General features: G+C 34.4%; 1 protein-coding gene across 6 annotated transcripts in view; it reads left to right on the top strand.

Moving 5' to 3' along the window:
- Nucleotides 1-20,017, top strand: part of Dcaf6 (DDB1 and CUL4 associated factor 6) — a 117,109-nt gene that overhangs the window by 40,370 nt on the left and 56,722 nt on the right. For all 6 annotated transcript variants that reach the window (XM_077802819.1, XM_077802821.1, XM_077802820.1 and 3 more), the window contains exons 5-10: nucleotides 3,687-3,800; nucleotides 6,310-6,445; nucleotides 8,639-8,853; nucleotides 14,637-14,730; nucleotides 16,305-16,424; nucleotides 16,937-17,197. In XM_077802819.1, the coding sequence (XP_077658945.1) occupies nucleotides 3,687-3,800; nucleotides 6,310-6,445; nucleotides 8,639-8,853; nucleotides 14,637-14,730; nucleotides 16,305-16,424; nucleotides 16,937-17,197 (940 nt within the window). The remainder of the gene's footprint in view (nucleotides 1-3,686; nucleotides 3,801-6,309; nucleotides 6,446-8,638; nucleotides 8,854-14,636; nucleotides 14,731-16,304; nucleotides 16,425-16,936; nucleotides 17,198-20,017) is intronic.

Raw genomic sequence — 20,017 nt, 5'->3', positions numbered from 1 at the left:
TGGAACTAAATTTCTACCCTCTTACTACTCAGAATGGGGATTAAATTCAAACACATGAAATCCTGGAATTCAGAGAACTATATATGAAGATCTTAGCATTTATCAAATTTTCACATTAGAAGAAATACTAGTAGGCCAAAAAAGAAAAAAAAAAAAAAAGAGGGAGAGATTTGTGGAGTATCTGTTTATAAGCTCAAACCTTGAGCTGAACTGAATGAAGTAGAGTGATTTTATGACTCAGTTTATACTTCTTAATTTAGTTCAGAAATATCGCTCACAGCACCTAGTGCACTTTTAAAATGTTTGCTTCTGATTTCTTTATATCAAATTGTTGATTACCCTGTTATTTGTTTTCCATCATTTGAATTTCAGTTCTTTTGTATTGTTTTGTTGTCTGCTTATATCAATAATAGGGAACTGCGTTTTGTTTTTTACCCATTCTCAAAATTTTGACCTATCTTTTGGAAATTTTAGTCAACTTAAAATTATGGTGAATACTGATACATTTGGGTCTATTTATGTGTCTTATTGTTTGGGTTTTGTTTTGTTTTTGTGGGGCTGGGACTTGAACACAGGGCCTTGCATGTGCTGGGCAAGTACTCTACCACTGAGCCACACCCCTACTCTGTGTGTGTCTTCCAGTTTTCCTCTATTGATGGCATCTCCTTTTTTTATCCACTTTTCAAAGTGCTTGGAGGTCTTTCCTTTTGTCTGTTTTGTTCTGCTGCTTGCTTGGAAGGTGAACATGCGTGTCTTTTATTCTGGAGGTTGCCTTGTTTGGTTTCACAGGAATATTTGGCAAAGCCTAAAGTCAGTATCTTCATATTTCTCCTAAATGAAGGACTGTAAAATAGCTATTGTCTAATTTTAAATAATTATGTTGTTCAGAACTTGGTTATATTCTGTTTTCTTTCATGAAGTAGACAATATCATTGTTCACTAGTCAGTGTTTCGGTTTACCTCTGTATTTACAAGATAAATACCTTTGACTCATCATTCCTGATCTTTTTGTTCTTTAAAGTAAACCATTTGGCAGTACCTTTACTGGTACTTTTTTTGATAAAAAATTGATTTTAATTTCCTTTTCTTTTCTGTTATTTGTTGGAAAATGTCCTCTTTCTCCTCCTCACCCCTAGTACCAGCTCTTGAAAGGCAGCTTTTCTGAGTACAGCCTTTGTTTAATGTTATTCTGTTCCAGGTGATAGCCTTAGTGTTCTGAGTTTCATTGTTTGAGGTTACAAAGTTAGCTTTCAATCTAATTGTGCTTCCTTTATAGGTGTTCGTTCTCTCTCTCTCTCTCTCTTATTTTTTTAACTATTTTCAGTTCTTTTTTTTTTGGCTAGTTCTTCTTTTGTATGTCACAACAATGTATCTTAGTATGGAATTTTCCCCCCATACTAGGGATTTATTGATGTTCTCATGTCATAAATTGGCATCTTCAATAATATTGGAAATTTGTAGTCAATAATAAGTCTTTGGTCATTACTTCTTCATTATTTTATTTACTTTGTGCTGGAATTTTGATTAGCTGTATATTAGACCTTCTTCTATCCATTGTTCTGAATTTTTGAAATTGAGGGGCTGTGGTTGTAGCTCAGTGGTAGAGGGCTTGCCTAGCATGTGTGAGGCACTGGGTTTGATCCTCAGCACCACATAAAAATGAATAAATAAACTAAAGGTATAAAAAATGTTGTATCTGTTCATAAAAAAAAAAACACATTGAGAAAAGGCACATAAATCCTAAATATAGGGGGCTGGAGTTGTGGCTCAGTGGTAGAGCACTTGCCTAGCATGTGTGAAGCACTGGGTTTGACTCTCAGCACTGCATAGAAATGAATTTTAAAAAAGGTCCATCAACACCTAAAAAGTATTTTAAAAAAATTTTTTGTAGTTGTGTATGAATAGCATACCTTTGTTAATTTTTATGCAGTACTAACGATCGAACTCCTCACACATGCTAGGCAAGTGCTCTGCCACTGAGCCACAGCCCCAGCCCTAAAAAAAAAGAAAATTAAAAAAAAAATCTAAATATATTTCTCAGTGAATTTGAGTTATCACAAAACAAATCTGTTCATGTAACTGTCACCTAGAACTGTAGAACATGTAGCATGCCAGAAGCCCCCCATCCTGACCTCTAAACCTCTAAATTTTTAAGTTTTAACACACCTTTGTTTTTCTGTTTTTGATCTTTATAGAAATAAAAACAGGATTTTTTTTTTATTTCTTTCATTTTCTTTTATTTTGGCCTTTTTCCTTTTTCTCTTGGTGCTTGGGATTGAACTTGAGTATCATGCATGTTAGGCAGACATTCTGCCACTGAGCCGCATCCCATTCCTGGCTCTGTTTAAAAAACTGTTATTTTTGTGTCCAGCTTCTTTCACAAAGCTTTGAGATTCATCCTTGTTGATGATGATAGTGATGCTTTGTTTTTTTAGTTTTTTTTTTTTTTTTTTTAATGGTGCTAGGGATTGAACCCAGTGTCTTGTGCATGCAAGGCAAGCACTCTACCAACTAAGCCCAGATTTGTTCATTTTTATTGCTTATGCAGTATTTTATTTTAGAAGTAGATTATAGTTACTGTTCCCATTCTGTTGTTGGGTAATTCAGTTTGTTTCAATCATTTGAGTAATTTGAACAGTGTTACTATAAACATTCTGCATATCTTTAAGTGTAGACATTTAGTTTTAGTGGAATTGCTAGGTTACAAGAGAGGCATATGAACAACCTTTAATTGATATTGACATATGGTTTTCCATTGTGTGTGTGTATGTGTATTTATTTCTGTACCCTTTGTGTCTGTACCCTTTTGTACTTCCATTAACAGTGTTGATTTTTCCAGTTTCTCCATATACACATCAATACTCAGTATTATCTGTCTCTTTCATTTTGGCTATACTGGTGGTATGTTGTAGTATTTCCAAGTGGGGCTAATTTGTATTTTTGATGCATGAATGAGTTTAACACTTTTTTGTGTACACAGTGTTTAAAAACAGAAAAATATCTTCCATGTATGGGAATGCTAAATACCCAAGATTGATAGTATGTATTTCTAGATATGGAGGGAAAGGGAAATTTTCTGCGTAGACTTCACAGAGGACATTAACTTACATTATTGTCATAGCTAAGTTAGAAGTGGTTACAGGAACATCTAAATTATTCTTAACTTTTTGAAAATGTTTTTATTGTGGTGAAATACATATAATATAAAATTCTTCATGGTAGCCATTTTTAGTGTATAGTACAGTGCCATTAATGTTGTTGTGTAACTGTCACGCTATTTTAAGATTCTTTTTGAGAGTTCAGTTTATCAGCGTTAATCATTTCAGCATTCCCCAGTAATTTTTTTAGCATCAGAGAGAATATTTATCATATACTTATAATATAATGATAATTTTATTAGAAAAAGACATAAAAATTAGTTTTGGAATTGTTTGAACTAGTTAGCTAGTGGAGAATCTTTGAAGCTGAAGAGTATTATCAAAGTTGTTAAAAGCTTATAATATTAACTTTCTGTCTAAAGTGTATTATTCTGATTCATGGTGTAGGTAAGTCATAATTAGTTAAAATGAATGAATTTTAACTTAATGTTTTTAACTTAATTATTTCATGAAATAATAGCAGTATGTTTTGAAGCCACCTGTTTCAATGTTCAATAAGGTTTTCTGTACTTCCATTTCTGTCTTCAGATCATGACTGTACCCAATGACCCTTACACTTTCCTCTCTTGTGGTGAAGACGGAACTGTTAGATGGTTTGACACACGCATCAAAACTAGCTGCACAAAAGAAGATTGCAAAGATGTAAGAATCCAGTTTTTGTAGAAATGATGAAGAAAAGTTATGGTTATAATTACATTTGCACAATAATTTATCTTTGGGTGATTCAGGGTGATCTTTAAAACATTTCTCTAACATCTTCAATCATAAAATTTCTTAAATAAGGTATTTTTAATGAAGTTGAAGAACTTATATTTTAACTGCGTATTTTTTAAGTATATCTGTTAACTGGGGCATGCCTGTAATCCCAGTGGCTCAGGAGGCTGATGCAGTAGGATTGCAGGTCCAAAGCCACCTTCAGAAATTTAGCAAGGCCCTAGGTAACTTAGCAAGCCCTACCACAAAATAAGAAATAAAAAAAGTTGGAAATGTTGCTCAGTGGTTAAACACCCCTGGGTTCATCCCTGGTGTGTGTGTGTGTGACAATTTGTATAATTATTTAGTATATACTCTAGTATTGAAACTTGGAGAATTTGTCAATATCTCTGATTTACTCATGTAGACCATTTTGGTTAATCAAAATACCAGTGATAAAAGCTTATGTAAGTTCAGTATTTTCCCTCCAGCCCCCAATCTTTTTAAACAAGAATTATGTTATTTTTTGAAAGAAAAAAGTCTGTCAACATGTTCATTCAAATTTAGCTCACTTCTCTAAAAGATACAGCATTATTTTCAATATTTGACTTTTCAATACTATTTTAAACTTATATAAGCTCTGAGAAGTTATTCAGTCTTTTGGCCCACACTGTTAACTCCAAGTGTTGTTATTTGTCAAGCATTAGTTAGAGCACTATAGCTTTTTCTTGGATTTTTTTTTCCCCTCCTTCCAATACTGGGAATTTAATCCTGGGCCTTGTTCATGCTAGCCAAGTACTTACTCTACCACTGAACCACATCCCTAGCCGTCGATTGTTTTGAAGTAGTAAATGAAAATAAAAAGTGTTACGTAGTTTCTGTTTACTGAAAGTTAACAAAAACAAGAATACTAGTAATACAGTTAAGTGTTTGCTAACTGAACAAGTTACCGTAGTTAACATGGTTTAAGAATGAAAAGATTGTTAATGTATTTGAAAAATATAATAGAAAACAAGAAGTAGAAATTGAAAAAATCTTAAATATACAAATTTTAATCAGTTTTGGTTTCATATATGCATGTGTGTATTTTTGCATAAACATACATAAGCAAATAGGAACTGGAGGCAGAATTCAGCTTAACATATCAGACTGTGAGAGCATTTGCAATACCTGTTTCTTAAAAATGTGCTTGATACTAAAATCTATTATTTCAAGTTCTTTTAAACGTTATTATAGGAGGATTTAGTTGTGCTTTTCTAAACGAAATTTTCATGAAATAGAATAACCAGAGGAATTAACTACTAACAACTTAGAATTAGGAAAGGCACTGGTAAATCTCTTCTGGGTAATAATAATATTTTGAGGTTAATAAGTAAAGTTTAAGGTAAATTAACAAAGTGTGGCTATCCTGAATAGAGTAAAGAGCTAGAGTCATTAGCCGAAGTAGTATCAAATCAACAGTGTACCTTACACACATATTTTTAAGGTGATGGCACTTATATTCTCTAATGCATCTATAGATGTAAGAAGTTCCTTTATAGTAAGGTCTATCTTACTATAGAAGTTTGTATTTATTCATGTGCTGTTTCAGTTTTCAGCTGGTATGGAGAAAAGATTTTACCACTTGAGAAAACTTTGGAAATTTAAAATCAATTCAGAATATTTTGTTGTATTTTATTAGCAATGGATTATAGTTAAATATTATGAGTTTCATGTAATCATGAACACTTCTCAGACAAAAGCAAAGCAGATCATACTTCTACCTTTACTCTCAAGTGGACCAGGCATTTCTAATAGTATTAATGGCTTAGCCATCCATTACTAGGTAGTGTATGAATATTTTACATTTATAAATCCATGCTTATTGTTCATGAGCATGGGAATGTTTAGCAGGCACATCAGATAAGTATTATTATCATATGAAATATAGCTAGCTTTGAAGAAGGGGTTTCAATTATAGTAATGTAAATTTCTTGAATTATTCTCTTTGTAACAGCTGATGATCTGATGTCATTGCTTAGTGTTTTGTATATTTGGGCTAATTTTAATTTGCCCTCTTCACAATATATTTTGTATTACTCAAATAGTGATGGTTTTTTAAAATCTAAGGTTAGTGTTCTCTGTTATTATTTTGATTGTTTTTACAGTACTGTCAATCAGTTTTTGAATTGCTCATCAAGCTGTAAAGAAAAAAGTGATCTTTAGATTCATAAACTGTTAAAAAGGAATACTGACTATTTTTGGGGGGTTTCATATAGGACAAATGTTTAGAAAGTAATTTTTAATAGAAACCTAAGAAATATATTAAAAGGAAACCTCTTTCCCCTCTTTTTGTTTTGCTGGTTTTATTAGAACTTCTGAGAAAGGTTATTTTCTTATTTAAGGGGAAAATGTTTTAAATATGGTATCATTGTTACTGTGTAGCTATATGTATTGGATATTGTTTTATCTTTTTTAGGACATTTTAATTAACTGTCGCCGTGCTGCCACATCTGTAGCTATTTGTCCACCAGTACCATATTATCTTGCTGTTGGCTGTTCGGATAGCTCAGTACGAATATATGATCGACGAATGCTGGGCACAAGAGCCACAGGTAGGGGGATAATAGAGAATATAAAGGACTGTCATTTCAAAGAACAAATCTTTATGACATTTTACATTAAAAGTTTTTGTTATAAACTTTCAAGAAATACAACATAGTTAAATAATATAGATTATTGTGTTTCTAAAAAACATCAAGTTTTTAAGACCCTTTGGGGATGATACTTATAGTTTCATTTAAAAAAAAATTCTTTAACACTTTATGTATTAGTTTCCCCAAAATGCCATAATAAATCACCATATAATGAGTCTCTTAAAAGAAATTTATTGTCTTACATTTTTGGAAGCTGGACATCTAGAATCAAGATGTCTCGTGTTTTGTTTCTGTTGAAGACTGAGGAAAAATCTGTTCATGCCTCCCCCCTCTAGATTCTGGTGATTGCTGCCAGTTCTTGGCATTGCTTGGTTTGTTGGGTGTATCACTTCAGTCTCAGTTTCCATCTTTATGTTCTATTCTCCTCTGTTTTTCTGTGTCCAGGTTTCCCTTTTTTTAGGACATGAGCCACATTGAATTTAGTGTCTGTCTAATCCAGTATGATTTGTGTCATCTAATTACATCAATCAAGACCCTGTTTGCAAATAAGATTACATTCTGAGGTTCTGGGTAAACATGAAGTTTAGGAGTACTTTGCTGTTTTTCAGTCAAGAGGACTCATGTTAAACATAGTAGGGTAAAAGAAAGATGAGTGACTTGGGTATTTATTATTGTTTAGCATAGATTTTTGCCTACTTATCTTCAAGTACTATTAGTGATGCTGCAGCATTCTTTTGTTGTTGTTTAGGTGCTGGGAAGTGAACACAGGGGCACTCAACCATTGAGCCCCATCCCCCGCTCCATTTTGTATTTCATTGAGAGACAGGGTCTCAATGAGTTGCTTAGTGCCTCGCTTTTGCTGAGGCTGGCTTTGACCTCAACAATCCTCCTGAATCAGCCTCCTGAGCCACTAGGATTACAGGTGTGCACCACTGCGCCTGGCTAATCCAGTGCTTTTTCTCCTCATCCAGCATGATATCAGACCACTACTAGAATAAACAATTGAAAGCCAAATTCCATTAGCATTTTCTCAATAAAGGAAGGCCAGAATTAGTTTTAAGCATATACATACATAAACATGAGTATCAAATACACACACACACACACACACACACACACACACACACTTATTCACATGTTTTAAACTGTGTGAAAAATAAAGTTGTCCTTGGGCAAAAACCAACAGTGTCTTTTTTTTTTAACATCATGGGCAGATTTATTTGGGTTTGTTTGTTTGCTTTTGACTCCATTAAATACTCATGGAAGGTGATGAAGTACCCCACCAGGAGAAGTTTGATGTTGACAGACTTCAGGTGACAGCAAGACTATGTCAGCACAATGATGCTAGTATTAATAGATTATGAAATGGGAATACCAGATGAGAGCTCTCCTGTTTTGAACTATGTCCTGTCAGTGTGGGTAGGCATATTTGGGGGAAACAGTAGTAACAGAATATGAAATTGTAGGCATTATTATTATTATTTGGTTATAGTTGGACACAATACCTTTATTTTATTAAATTTTTTTTTACGTGGTGCTGAGGATCAAACCCACATGCTAGGTGAGCGTTCTACCACTGAGCCACAATCCCAGCCCCTAATGATTGTTCTTAATAGATGGGAAACAACTGACAATTTTGAGCAGGACAGCACTTGATTGTGCATGTTTACATAGCTTTGTGGGGTTCTTGGAAGTCAGTATTCCTGGACCTCTAGGCCACAAAGTACCAGTTGTCCCTCCCTGTCATATTGAATTGTATTAAAGGCTACTGAAGTTGTTAAAATTGGAATCATAATCTACTTAATATACTACTAGAGGAAAGTAATTTTCCTGTTGTAGAATTTGTTATTTTAGTTTGAGGGGAATTTTTGGAAGATGACTTTGTATAACCATGATTATGAACAAATTTATTAAATAACTGATATTTAAACAAAACATTTGTATGATTTGGAATTCCAGATAATCATGAATTTTTTTGGTAGATGTTTTCTTTATATGGTATTCTTTTTTTGTTATAAACTCTTGGAAAAGCAACCCTATTCTAGATAATAAATGTGATAGCTTTAGATTTATATGGCTACGGTAAATCACATATTTCATAATTCAGGTTAAGAGTTTTAAGATGTCTTAAATAACGCCCTCTTTTCTTAGGGAATTATGCAGGTCGAGGGACTACTGGAATGGTTGCCCGTTTTATTCCTTCCCATCTTAATAATAAGTCCTGCAGAGTGACATCTCTGTGTTACAGTGAAGATGGTCAAGAGATTCTCGTTAGTTACTCTTCAGACTACATATATCTTTTTGACCCAAAAGATGATACAGCACGAGAACTTAAAACTCCTTCTGCAGAAGAAAGACGTGAAGAGGTAGGTTTGCTCAAAACCATATTCTTTATTCAGTTAAGAAAATACTAATTCTGTGATTTCTGAGGCCTAAAAGCCGAATACATACACACAAACATACATGCATACATATATACATAAGGCACTTTGGGTTTAGGGATCAAGAACACAAAACATACCTGAAAGCACAGGGCTAATGAATGCGAAGGTGACTCTAGAGAAAAGTATTTTTTTTTTTTAAATAAAATATTTAAGCCAGGAAATGTGTTGCTTACCTGTCTTCCTGGTGACTTGGGAGAATGAGGCCAGCCTGGACAACTTAGTGAGAATCTGTCTCAAACATGAAAAGGGCTGGGGTTGTAGCTTGGTGGTAGAGTGCTTGCCTCACATGCATGAGGCCCTGGGTTCGATCCTCAGCACCACATAAAAAAAAAAAATTAAAAATAACGATATTGTGTCCATTTAAAAAAAAAAAGAAGTCGTAGTTTTAAAAAATAAAATTGTTTTCTTTAACCTTGTTAAATTTCTTTCCATATATTGTTTTTCACTTTGGATTTTGTATTTTATAACGTCCCAACTATTCACCCTATAGTTTGGCTGGTGAATGTCTTTTGAAATAAACATTGATTTTTATCAGTAGTGATTTAGGTATTGTCACAGTGCCCATTAGGAACATATTTTAAAGGTTACTGAACAGTAGCAATTTTGCAATTCCTATGAGATGCAAAACTAAACTCAGTGTTATTGTTGTTTGCACCAGGGATTGAACCCAGGAGTGCTTAACCACCAAATCATATCCCAGCCCTTTTATATATTTTATTAGAGACAGGTCTCACTGAGTTGCTCAGGGCCTTACTAAATTTCTGAGGCTGGGTTTGGTCTCTGAATCCTCCTGCCTTGGCCTCCTGAGTCCCTGGGATTACAGGCATGCACCACCGTGTCCAGCTAAACTCAGTTTTTCTAATTTCTTTATAAATCTGTTTTAGGATTTTAAATGTGAAAGTGCATTGTGTGAGTTAGAAAGTTGACAGAGAAGGAGGGTATGTATGATGGCTAATGAAAGTCATTTATGAATTTATTGGACTTGTTGAAAACACAGAATCTGCCCTGTCATTCTGTTGTTGCTTCTAACTTTCCCCTTGCAATATGTGGGTAAGTTACAGTCAGCTTTGCACCTGTAAGATGACGGGAGAGTTGGAAGTACACAGATTTGTAAGTGGGCCGACTGGCTCGACTGCCAGAGTCCTTGGCCTGCAGATACTTGTGTCATCAGAGTGAGTAGTGCTGAGTCATGAACAAGTTCTTTTCCTCAACATGTTTTTCTCAGTAGTCTTTGTTGAATTAGCTAAATAAGAAAAACAATTCTAAAATTGGAGTAAAATTATAAAAAAAAAAACAATTATAACAAAGTAAATGATTAAGGGATGTATATAGGCAGAATTAATGATTGTTCCTGTTAATTCCAAATTTTATACTATACCCTGACAGCAGTGTTGAGACCAACTATTCTTAACTCACCAAAGGTTTATTGGGTGCCTAGTGTACACAAAGTTCTGCATTCTACTCTGGAGAATTAAGGAGGACTGCATAGGCATGGCCCTTACTCAGGGAGTTTGTTATCCAGTGAAGTATGCATATAAATAAATACATAAGAAATTGAATTCTAAAACTCAAATAGTAAAATTGTATCTATAAATACTGTGTTCTGTATAAGAAGAAAAAGGGAGAAAATAATTGAGTGAAAACATGAGTAAAGGCAGTTTTTAAAGCATGAATAATAGTTTCTGATTTGTTTTCCTTTGTTTCCATATATTTGTGTATTTCTTAATTTGTTGGAGCCTCTTTATTTCCTCATGCCTTTTAAAAATTTCATATTTTGTATTTTTTTCCCCTCAGTTTTATTTTTGCGTTTTTTCTTTTTATCGTCTTTCTTCTTTTCCTCCAGTATCTTTTTGGCATTTCCCTGCCTGATGAACTTCTTTTTTGAATCCATTCTCTCCTTTTCTCCTGTTATTGGCAGCCTTTCTCTGAAAATATATCCCAGAGGATTACTGCTTACCGTCCTGACCACACTACTGCCATGATGACAGGCATGAATGTCTTTTTCCTCCATCATTTGTGTGGCTTTCTAACCAGTCTTTCTACTTTAACCTGTACGGTCCTTTAGTTACATAGCAGCCTCGTGATCTTTGAGACATGGGCCATGTCGTGTTGCTTTTCTCATCAGTGTGCCAGTGGCTCCCCATCTCCCAGCAAAGCCAAGCTGAGGTCCTTTAAGACCTTATATTAAAAGTGCACATTTCTGCTCTTATTGATCTTGGCTCTACCCACATCCACCTACTTAGCAGCAGACAGGCTGAGCATGCTTCTGCCTTTGCGCTTTGGTATTTGCTCTCCCTGAAATGCTCCTTCCCACATACCTGGGTTTTCCAAACCTCTGAGTTTATCAGGTCTTTGCTGTGACCATCTTCTTATGGGTCATAATCTGCTCAAGAGGAGAGTAAATTCTATGACAATGGGAATTTTTTTCTATTTTATTCATTGTTTTTTTTCTGGATCTGGAATAGTACTCTTTTTTTTTTAAAGAGAGAGAGAGAGAGAGATTTTTAATATTTATTTTTTAGTTATTGGCAGACACAACATCTTTGTTTGTATGTCGTGCTGAGGATCGAACCCGGGCCGCACGCACGCCAGGCGAGTGCGCTACCACTTGAGCTACATCCCCATCCCCAGCCCTGGAATAGTACTTATTCCAAGATCTAGAACAGTAAATTTTCTAACATCTATACTAGTACATAAAAGGTGATCAGAAGTATTTGTTTACTGACTGAATAAATGTTGTGCCATTTCAGTACTCTTGACTAGGTTATTTTGCATATCCTTCTCCATATCAGACTTGTTATTTTTAATTTGAAAAGATTTTGTTCTAGGGCTGAGGTTGTAGCTCAGTGGAAGAGTACTTGCCTAGCATGTGTGAGGCACTGGGTTCGATTCTTAGCACCACATACAAATAAAATAAAGGTACATCAACAACCAAAAATTATTTTTTTAAAAAAGATTTTGTTCTTGTAATGCAAAAAAAAAAAAGTTTTTTTCTAAAAATAAATTATAATGGTGCTTCTTTGCTTGCATATTCTACATATAGTTCTTCCAAAGGGTGAGGCCTTCTTTTGGGAATAATTGAGATTTTGGACTGTTGCCACACTGATCTTCCCCTGTTCTAGATAAACCTGAGGTCTCCGGTGTAGATTTTATGATTTTTCAGTTGTTCTTTGCCATACTTTCACATGATGTGGCTTTTGTGGGATGTACTTTTTTTTTTTTTTTTATCTCATTTGCTGGAGATGTTAGCAGTCCACTTCACCCCATTCTTGTTGCTTGGTTTGGTGTCCAGGAGAAATCAGAAAATCTACAATTAAGCTGTCACTAAGGTTTTAAAATAAAACCTCCTTAATCGTGAAGGGGGTGGGAATCAATGTTATTTTATTTATTTGTCTGTTTTGTTTTCTTTGTGCTAACGATTATATCAGGGCCCAACACATGCTGGACCAGTGCTCTATGAATGATCTACATCCCCAGCCCTTGACTGTTATTTGAAAGAATAAAATAAAAATAAAGAGAGTACAGAATGAGAGAAAATGTTTCTAAATTAAAACTCTGGTTAGATTGTAGAATCCAGAATGTATAAAGAATTTTACGAAAATGGGTAAAGAATTTAAATAGACCTTTTTTTTTTTTCCCCTAGAGAAAATACATAAGTAAGTGGCTGATGAGCACATACTGAGGTATTCAGCAAAGCTAGTTATCAAAGAAGTGCAAATCAAAACCAGAGTCAGGCATCACTTCACACATATCAAGATAGCTAAAACCAAAAGGAAAAAAAAAAGACAAACAATAACAAGTTGGTGAGGATGGGAAGAGGTTGGAGCCCTTATACTCTACCGGTGTGAAGGTAAAATAGTGTAGCTGCTTTGGAAAAGGTTAGTAGTGCCTAAAAAATTAATGAGTTATCCTGTGACATACATATTAGTTATTTATTATTCATGAATAATGGCACCATTATTCAGAATAGCCACTAAGTGGAAATATCATTGTCTTATCAGCTGATGAATGGATAAACAAAACGTTATACCCATAGGATGGAATATTATTCAGCTATAAAAAGGAATGAAATATTGATAGGTGTGAATGAAATATTGTGTCAGAAACCTTTCAGGGCTAGGGTTGTGGCTCGTGCAAGGCCCTGGGTTCAATCCTCCGCACCACATAAAAATAAATAAACAAAATAAGGGTATTTTTAAAAAAAGAAAAAAAGAAATCTTGGAACCATTATGCTAAGTGAAAGAAGGCAAGTACACAAGACCTTATGTTGTATGATTCCAATTATATGAAGTGTCGAGAATACACAAATCAATAGAAAGAGAAAGTAGATTAGCAGTTTCTAGGAGCCGAGTTGAATTGACAGGTGTGGACTGGATGCTAATGGGCATAAGGTTTCTTTCTGGGATGATGAACATGTTCTGGAATTAGATAGTGACAATAGTTGCACACCTTTGTGAATATACATTCAGATTGTAGACTTTATAAAATGTTGAGCATTATGGTACATGACTTGTGTTGCAATGTAAATGTTAAGAAATGTAGAAGTTAAAGGAGTTCTCAGATGTGTCAGGTGTAATGAATGTGTCAGGTAGTCACTTAAAGGTGCCATTTGACCTGACAATTATTAATCATATTGTTATCACTTTTATCATAAATCTGTGAACTTACCGAGTGATCCTTCATTGGTGATCTTGGTAGAGTGAAATCAGTGGGAACATTGACTGCAGTATTGACGAGGGAATGGTAGATGAAGTGAATGTAGACTTTTCGTAAGAAGCTTCAGAGTAGAGCTAAAAGCAGGAAAAAGAACTGTAGCTGGGGAGAAATATAAAATTGAGGGGGTTTTTGTGTATTTGAGAGAACAAGGTGAAAGGAGACATACAGATGTAGAATAGAGAGGATAATTATTTAAGTGAGTTTGAGGATTTGGAGAAATAAAAAGCACAAGTGGAGAGATTAGGCTTAAACAGAGTAAGTGATCCTTACCTTGAGGAAAGTTTGAAGTAGTTATGAAATTGTAGATAAAGGACAAATTTATAGACTTAAGTTAAGAAAATAGATACATATTTCTACAGGGCTTTCATATGTTTTTCTGAAGTAGAAGGAAAAGTTATTATCCAAAACTGAGGGCAGCAAGTTGGAGTAGAAAGTTGAGGAGTGAAACATCTTTGATATAGATGCTGGTGGAATTGGAGAATGAGTTGTCTAGACTAAGTGAAAACAGTAGCTCCTGTCATTGGGTGAGTGTGCTTTACCTAGACTCACCTGCAGGACTGAGGCACATAGTTCACTTACTTTTGTCAGCTTGAAGGTGAGGGAGGCAGGAGTAGAAATCACACGTACATGATATCAAAGTTACCTTCAGACTTTAGGTTGAAGACATTTAGTAAAAACTGTCAGCATCAAAGATGTTTACCATCATGAGTACTGCAAAAGACTGATGTCATTTATATCAGGGTTTCATTTTGATTTGGCGTCTCATTTCCATACTGAATAAAGAAGGTAAGAAGACAGCGATAATCTGTTAGACTTAAAGTATGCTTTGTGAATTGAGGGTGGGGGGTACAGCTCATTGGTAAGCACTTCCCTAGCATGCATAGGCCTGGGGTTTGAGAGTAAATGTCCCAGCACAGGGACACGGAGAGTTGAGAACAAATGAGCTTTCTTTTAGACTTAAATAGAATCTTTTTATTGTTAATTTTTAGTTACGACAACCTCCAGTTAAGCGTTTGAGACTTCGTGGTGACTGGTCAGATACAGGGCCCAGAGCAAGGCCTGAGAGTGAACGAGAACGAGATGGTAACTATACGTTGTCAGCTTTTTTGGGGGGTATATGGTATTTTAAAAAATAATATTGTAACTCAGTTCCAATTTTATCACTATTATAAAGGATGCTGCAGTGAACTTCCGGCACATCTCTCTTGGTGTGCTTGTGTAGATATATCTTAGAATAAATTTCTATAAGTAGAATGGCTGAAGAACTGCATTAGAACATTTAATTTAGATAGTTATCAAATGGCTCTCCAAAAATGTTGCACTAATTTGTATTTTTACTAAAAGTATAAAAATGCCCATTGCGCTTAGAACATTGGGTATTATCAGATGATTTTTACTTTCTGTTAGATACAAAGATGAATGGAAATTCTCAAATTTGTAATATGAGAGTTTCATAATAGTATACCCATCTTTCTTTCTTTCAAGTGCCTTTTATAAGTGCAAGAAAATACTTTGGGAGATTTAAGATGGCACACTTTAGAGCAGGGCAGAGTGGCCCATAACTGTACTCCCAGCAACTTGGGAAGCCGAGGCAAGAGGATCACAAGATCAAGGCCAGCCCCGTCAACTTAGCAAGACCATTTCCCGAAGGGGGATGGTGAGAGTGGGAATATGACTCAGTGATAAAATACTTCTGGGTTTCGTTTCCAATATAAAAACTAGAAAATGAAGGCTCATTTTAGAATAATCTGAGAGTATTATATATTAATTGAGTCTTTAGCCAGAATATTACTCTAATGACTTCTAAAACTCATGATTAAAAGTATATTATTTAGTATATTATCCTTAATATTATTTTACAATACATATTTAAATGTGAAGCTATATAATATAAAGTGCAGAAGTCTAAATCCATAGAAAACTTAAGAACAAATATTAAATGACGTGACTGTAGAATAGAGTTGTCATGTTTTAAATTTGATATCATACTTTCAGTTTTAAAATGCCCCTAAGAAGACTTGTTTATTTAACATGGTGAAAGGAGTAAAGGAAGAGACACAATACTTTCTGGTTTCAGCTAATTTTAAATATCCAGAATTTGCCTATAAAATGATGAAAATTTAGTTTTTAGGAAAATTCATGCAAAAGCCCAATTCCACTTATATCTGTTTGATGGTAATGCTCTAGTAAGAGGAAAAGCCATTTTTCAGTCTGTTTAACTTAGAACTCACGAGCCCTTTCTAGCAAGGCACTCTTACTTAGACTTAAAGCTGTAGATAAATTAGGATAAGGGTGGGAGATGTGGAGGTACCTAAGAATAGGAAAATATGAAGGAGATGCAAACCATATTTTTCACTGGAAGCGTATTTCAGATATTGGAAATTAGCTGGAGCCAGAAGGTATTTTGGTTCTTCCCTCCCTGCTTGTTCTCTTGCAAATAAAAAAAGGATTTTTCCATACATAGAGAAAGTCACTCATATAATTGCTATAAATTGCAGTGAGAGCTTTCATGGATATTTCAGTATTCCTATAATTTATGTAGGTAAGTTGATTTTTTTAAATTGCTTGCACTTTAAAGCCTTCAAATCTAGGTTTTTGTGTTAGTAAAAGAGCCTGACTGATTACTAAAATCCCTAATAAGGTTCATGTTCTAATAGGAGAGCAGAGTCCCAATGTATCACTGATGCAGAGAATGTCTGACATGTTGTCAAGATGGTTTGAAGAAGCAAGCGAAGTTGCACAGAGCAATAGAGGCCGAGGAAGGTCTCGACCTAGAGGTAATTTTTCTTATTAATTATAAGCATCAGAAAGCTGGCAAAAGCTGCTTATGAAATCCATTTATTTATATCATCTAAGTTATATTGTTTTATATCTATAATTACCACAAGGTTTGTATAGTTTGTCCTTTCCAGTTACATCAAATCTACCCTTTATTTTGTTTTTCTCAAAAAAACAAAATAGAGAAGATTCTGAAATTCCTCATTGTTAAGCCCTTTTTAAGTGTACTTTGAGAATGGAAATATGCAAGATTCTATGAGCAAATTTTTATATCATTGAAAAGATTGATTAGTTTAACAGGAATGTGTTGTAGATAGATTTTTTTTTTTTTAACCTCACTACTAAACCTATTTGGTCAAGTGAACCACACCACAGTGGCTGTTCTGGTATTCTAAAATTATAAAATTTGTGTGTGCTTTGCAGTGTGTATGTATTCATAAATGCATCTTTTGAAATTGTTGATTTATTAAAGAATTCAATATTTGAGTTTGCACTAACCTGTTTTTGGAAGGTGGAACGAGTCAGTCAGATGTATCGACTCTCCCTACGGTCCCATCGAGTCCTGATCTGGAAGTGGGTGAAACTGCAATGGATGTAGATACTCCAGCTGAACACTTTCTTCAACCTTCTACATCTTCTGCTGTGTCCGCTCAGGTTCATGCAACATCCTCTTCTACAGAAAGCCCTCATTCTACTTCTTTGCTGTCGTCTCCAGACAGTGAACAGAGGCAGTCTGTTGAGGCATCTGGACACCATACACATCATCAGTCTGGTGAGGATGTTACTCTTCAAGTAGGCTGTTGTTCCTCTCTTGATTTCTGATAATGGAAACTTTACAGGTTGTTTTGAAAGATACTAAATCACACCAACTTCTTGCTGGAATAAATGATCAAAATGACATACAGTGTATGAATATGTGACCTAAACACAAAATTTAAGGGTGCCTAACTTGTGTAAATTTTAACACATAGCAGGAATCTTCAGTTTACACAGAACAGTTTTGAAAAAAATATGTACCAACAGGTAGAGTTTTGGCATAGCTTAATGCATTTGATTTAAAGATTATTTACAAAGCATTATAGACCAAAATATCTTTCTAGATTTATTTGGTTGTGTATGTATATTAAAGAGATAGTAAAAATGTAGCTTGTTGTTATTAGTTCTGTTGGTTTTATACTCTTGATTATTTTTTCTTCAAATCATGAAATACTTTCAGAATGCTTTCTGTTGGATATGGTCTCTTGTTAACACAATATGCTTAAAAAATTGTTTCTCCAATACATTTATGTAAAAAATAAGTATTTTACTAAATCCTTATCTTCTTGACACTTGATGCTATTGAAAATAAATCCATTCCTGAATTGTTTAAATACCGTTTTTTTTCTCTTCTATGAAATGTACAGTATTTAGATAGTAATTTTCAATAGATATGGATATGGTTTAGTTGAGATTTTAACTAAATACATGTAGTCATAATAACCAATAAGATGTTTATTTATTTATTTAAGGTTTTCCTAAGGAAGCATTTTACTTGATATTGAGCCAAAAGTATTAGCAAGAGATACAGCTGGCGGGCCAAGCTGAAACCTATAAAAATTCCTAACAGCTTTACTGCCAAGCTGTCACTTTATTCTTGCTTCTCTAGAAACTGATGCCAGATCACCATATATGGGATGTTTTAAATTGAGCACTATTTTTCAGTATATCCCATTTATAGTAATTCATTTTCAGTTTCTATGGGAATAGAAGCCAAGTCAATTACATAACTGTTAACAGTATGTACATTTTATCCATGATAAAAGCTGAAGCTGACCTACAAAATTAGTTTTTCCACCTTTTGATTGACAGCATTTCAACGAAAGGGCAAGTAGAATATTTTGTTGGGTTTGAGACTAGGGCAAAAGAAGTTAAAAGTTTGTTTTCCGAAGCAGGTAAATTGGTAAAAACAAAAATTTTTAAAGTGATAGCATTCTTGGATATATTCGTAAAGAGTTTGATGAATTACAAGTTATCAGGAAAACTTAGCAAGAAGACTATCTGATCCATGCTCAGGTGCCAATGAGTCTTACCTAACTCATTGTGATTGTTTATTCATCACATTTATGAGTTAAATATTTGGGGGCTTCATTCTAAAACTTGTTTTTCATGGATAAGCAACATACATTAATACTGTATTTCAAATTGCTAAGCTCCTTTTAGTAAAAATACTAGTCATTTGAATCGCTGAAATAATTTTTTTGTGTTGATCATTGTTAGAATATTGCTTAGCACCTTTGCCCATAAATTTTTCAGAGAGCAAGGAAATGTTCTTAAGTGAGAGATTATTGAGAGAATTTTGTTTGACTAACTGTGGATAATTAAAATATTTTAGTGATTCTGAAACAGACTATTAAAGAAAATAATTTGATATTAAGTATAATATCTAAAGGTTATGACTGTAATTGTTCTGACAGTAGCCTTTTGGTTTTTCCCAGAGTTAAACATTTCAGCAGTAAGAACTTAATGGGTTTTGTTTTGTATTATGTTCACTTTTTTGCACAATCACTTTTACATGTAAAAAGATTATCAAAGTCCAGATAGTTTTATGAATATGAGGAATTGTCCGTTGGGGGACTATAATAGTGGAAATTTCAACATAGAGCCAGGATTCCTGTTAGTGCCTTGGATAGAGACAGAAAATAAAAACTGCACTTGCTTTGCTGCAAAGACTATATAAATGTTTATGCCTTTCCTTCATATCGCTTGCATTTCCAATATTGAAGGAAAGGGACGGTGTGAAAAATTGCCAGGCAAAACTCCACAGTGGTTGAACCCTAATTTTTTGGTTTTCTTAGTGTACAACTTAATCTATGGTGGTGAAGAAAGTCATGACCAATTTCAGGGGGTATCCCACAAGGTGGGTCTGAGAAGTCAACACTGTTGCTGTCCAACTACACAAAATGACTATTTACCCCTTCCCATCTCTCAAATTTAGTGCTCCCTGCATCCTTGACCCACCCTCAGCTGGTAACTTTTCATTCACAGTGAAAAGAAATGCATTCATTTTCCTGCTATTTAATCTCTCAGCTTTCCAACATCTGTATCACATTATCTGTGGTAGAAGCAGAAACACTTTTTGGAAGAAATGTTTCTTTTCCTGTCAAGTGCTAACTGTTGCAGTTCCCATCCCTTTACAATTTCTCAAGGACTTTGTTCCTCCCACATCATTATTTCCTTTTCTGCTGAATTCTTCCTTTTGGCCTCAAACATGTTTTTGTCTCCTTTCTTTAAAAGATCCACTCTTAAGAATTGGATATTTCCTTATAGCCACTTTACTGCCTTGTGTCTCAGCCCCTTTTATAATTATGGTCTTCAAAATTGCTTACATATACTGCTTCATATTCTTACACATTTATTCACCAAACAACTGAAATCTTTTTTAAAGTCGTCCTTCTCTGAAACTTTTTTTTTTTTTATCAAAGCCACAAGTGACTTCCATTTTGCCAGATTTACAGGATACTCCCCTATTAGTATCTTCATAGATTTTGTTTGACACAGTTTCATTTCAGAGTCTGTCACTTCTTTCTTGGAACATTCTCCTTCTTGGCATTGA

Source organism: Urocitellus parryii, chromosome 9 (genome assembly GCF_045843805.1).
Source record: "Urocitellus parryii isolate mUroPar1 chromosome 9, mUroPar1.hap1, whole genome shotgun sequence".
NCBI classification, from domain to species: domain Eukaryota; kingdom Metazoa; phylum Chordata; class Mammalia; order Rodentia; family Sciuridae; genus Urocitellus; species Urocitellus parryii.
This window is presented reverse-complemented; position numbering and strand designations above follow the sequence as displayed.